We start from the raw sequence: 3353 nt of genomic DNA, 5'->3' as shown, positions 1-3353 counted from the left end.
TGCGCTGTAACCTGTGGAAAGTAAAAGTGTCCTGTGTCCCTCTTGTAACGGACAATGTGAACAAATATTTTTCATTAAATGAAAAAAACAAAACCAAACAAGGTCGGCTCAAATATCAAATATGAATGTGAATGTACATCAGCGGCAGATCTGCGCTGCTGTATACATTAGTTACGGCACGTTGCTAGGGCAGGTTGCCTGTTTCATGACACACGCATTTTGTACAGTACTCCCTTAATTAATCAGGACGCAGAACACACGTGTGGTTCTCACTCAGCCAATCAGGACGCAGAGCACGCCCCCTGCGCGCATGGTCATGGCCCGCGATGGAATTGTCAGAAAAAAAATTGGCCCGCGTCCAAACTTATTTGCTGACCCCTGGTATACACGGTACCCCGCGGTGCCAAATCACGGTTCCTACTATACTAGAAATTCTACACAACGGTACTACCGTGGATTACTATACTACCGGTGCCAGTCTCCGCTACATAGCGGCCGCTTCTGCTCTCCTCCCGGCTTTTCACTGCATGCTACTCCATGTAAACAAACCAACATGGCAACTACTGCAACCGAACTACACAGCTGTTTGCCTGTTACTTGTGACGTCCGGGGGATATGATAGGCTGTTTCCACATGCTGGGTCCGCCTGTCTGTTAGCTGATTGGCTGTTCGTGTGTTTCCGCCGGCAAGAGCAGCATGAAGACTGCTCCACTTTATGGGAGGCCGTTTAGGGTGAAAACATTGAAATATGTACACACACACATTGAAAACGTGCACACACACATTGACAATGTGCAAATTTGCATTGAAAACGTGCACACACATTGAAAACGTGCACACACGCACATTGACAATGTGCACGTACCCATTCAAAAGCCCCTTTTTTTATTATTATCAAATAAAATAAAATTTTATTTGTATAGCCCAAAGTCACAAGTACATTGCCTCAGAGGGCTTTACAATCGTACGGAGTGACACCTCTGTTCTTAGACCCTCGGTTCCAGTGAGGAAAAACTTCCCACAAAACCCTTTACAGGGAAAAAATGTGGAAGAAACCTCAGGAAGAGCCACAGAGGGGAGGATTCCTCTCCAGTGGACGGACGTGAATGGATGTCCCGTGTACAGGACAAATAAACACAACATATTGTAGAATAACAATGACTGACAAAATACAATGAATGATATAAAATGATTCAGTAGCAGTGGAACCTGTGTTAGAGATGCACAGCATGCACAGCAGCAGAGCAAATCTCAACTACTTAAACTGTAATGGAGATATGGTAACACATAATAACAGTCTAATATGTGTAGTGGACGTCATGCAGGACCACAAGCAGCAGCCACAGTCCATGAATTATATTTTTTTTTTTTTATGAACGGCAATGTATTTGTACAAGTTCTTAATACTTATTAATTACTTATAACTGTTTTGTTGTGCATGCCTAAACATACTATGGTGAAGTATGATGGACTGAAACAAGTTGAAACAACGCGTTTGGTTTTTTGAGCAAATTAGTGTTGCTGATGGACTGATGACGCCACCCCGGCAGACTCGCCGCTCAGGCCGGTGCTTTTGCCATTGTGAGTGTGTTGTCTGTGTTTGTTACTGTAAGCTGTGCACGGTCTGGGCAGGACAGAACTTTAGCTTGTTGTTTGTTCTTGAAGCAAGTTTCTATCGAAGTGGTTATGGGAGGCCGTTAGGGTGAAAACCTTGAAATATGTACACACCACATTGAAAAGTGCACACACACATTGAAAACGTGCACACACACATTGACAATGTGCAAATTTGCATTGAAACGTGCACACACATTGAAACGTGCACCACACGCACCATTGACATGTGCACGTACCCATCAAAACGTGCACACGCACCTGACAACGTGCACACACACATTGAAAACGTGCACACACATTTACATGATGTGCAGACACGCACTGAAAATTTCCACACCCTACCACCTTTTCACACAATATGTGTGTGTGTGTGTGTGTGTGTGTGTGTGTGTGTGTGTATCTGGGTGTGCGTGTAAAATGTCAGTGCGCCCGGAAGTTCTTTCAATGTAACCGGAAGGCACCTTGGACACCTACTTCCGGTTTTTCCACGGTGTCAAAATACACATAAATCATTGCATATTTTAGGTATAAAGCGAGTATAGAAGGTTTCATGTGAATGTGCAATAAATATCTCTCTCCATAGATTTAGGGATGTCCAACTAAATATTATTCTAAATCTGTGAGCACTAAGTCCACAATCTGTCACTACAAGGCCACATCACCTGCTCATAAATCTTATTATCATTCGCCCTGATTTTATTTTGAAAATTAGGACAGGAAGTTGTGGGTTTTGACCGCGGACGACCAGGACCATCAAGGTCTTGACCTGGACCTAGGCTACTTAGCTGTGCGGTGTTGTCCTTTCAAAGATGAAGATGCAGTTACTAATATTAATTGTAGTTGGCCTTTTAGCCTGTGATAAAACATGTGTTTCTGCAAATATTGACGAAATGTATGATTTTTTCGTCCGCGTCATGCACTGCATCCAATCTATACAAGATAACCCAGTAGCCAGACACTTCACTGAGCTGTGGCACCATACAAGGACTATTCATTCTCTGATTTATGTGGCTCGTCGTGGTGAAAGCCCAGAGTCAAGAAACTGTACCACTCTTTTAGAGTCCTTACACGGGCAACTAACTGTTATTCTACAGCAACCTCAAAGTCAGACACACCAAGGAGGCGTTGTCATTCCGCCAACAACTGGAAGTGGCGCTCCTGGTCGTCCGAGGTATGACCTGACAGCCGATCAGATTAAGCATTGTTTGGATTTAGGATTGAATTGGCAAGGAATCGCTTCACTGTTTGGGATCGACAGGCGAACCTTATTTCGTCACAGACAACGTCTTGGTATCCCATCACAGGATTACACACCATTGTCAGATGAAGATTTGATGTCAATCGTTGGGCAAATTTTATCCAACACACCTAATGCCGGCGAAACTTATGTCCGCGGCAGTCTTCGCTCCAGAGGAATACGTATTCAGCGTTGGAGGGTCCGCCAAATTCTGCAAGAAATAGACCCAATCGGACGATGCTTTCGTCGTTCTCAAGCCATCCGTCGTAGAATCTACCATGTAGCGGGACCTAATGAGTTGTGGTGAGTTGCCGACTTTTGATAAACAGAAAATCATGTAGGCTAGCATAGTGTGCAGGACAGTGGCAACTTTTGCCGTGATTAGTTTCCAATAAAGCCTGCAATCCTTTGGTAGACTGTTTTAACTTTGTGCCACCTGGTCTTTAGGATATACACCTGTCCTTATATAGATGTTTGATAATATATGCCACTTTTTTCT

General features: G+C 43.8%; 1 protein-coding gene across 1 annotated transcript in view; it reads right to left on the bottom strand.

Moving 5' to 3' along the window:
* The window catches only part of LOC109141299 (uncharacterized), an 11134-nt gene extending 8000 nt beyond the window's left edge, over window positions 1–3134 (bottom strand). The window contains 1 exon segment of the mRNA XM_027282998.1: window positions 2986–3134. Within this exon segment, the coding sequence (XP_027138799.1) occupies window positions 2986–3134 (149 nt within the window).
* Between the last annotated feature and the right edge of the window lie 219 nt (window positions 3135–3353).

This window comes from Larimichthys crocea, chromosome X (assembly GCF_000972845.2).
Source record: "Larimichthys crocea isolate SSNF chromosome X, L_crocea_2.0, whole genome shotgun sequence".
NCBI lineage: Eukaryota > Metazoa > Chordata > Actinopteri > Sciaenidae > Larimichthys > Larimichthys crocea.
This window is presented reverse-complemented; position numbering and strand designations above follow the sequence as displayed.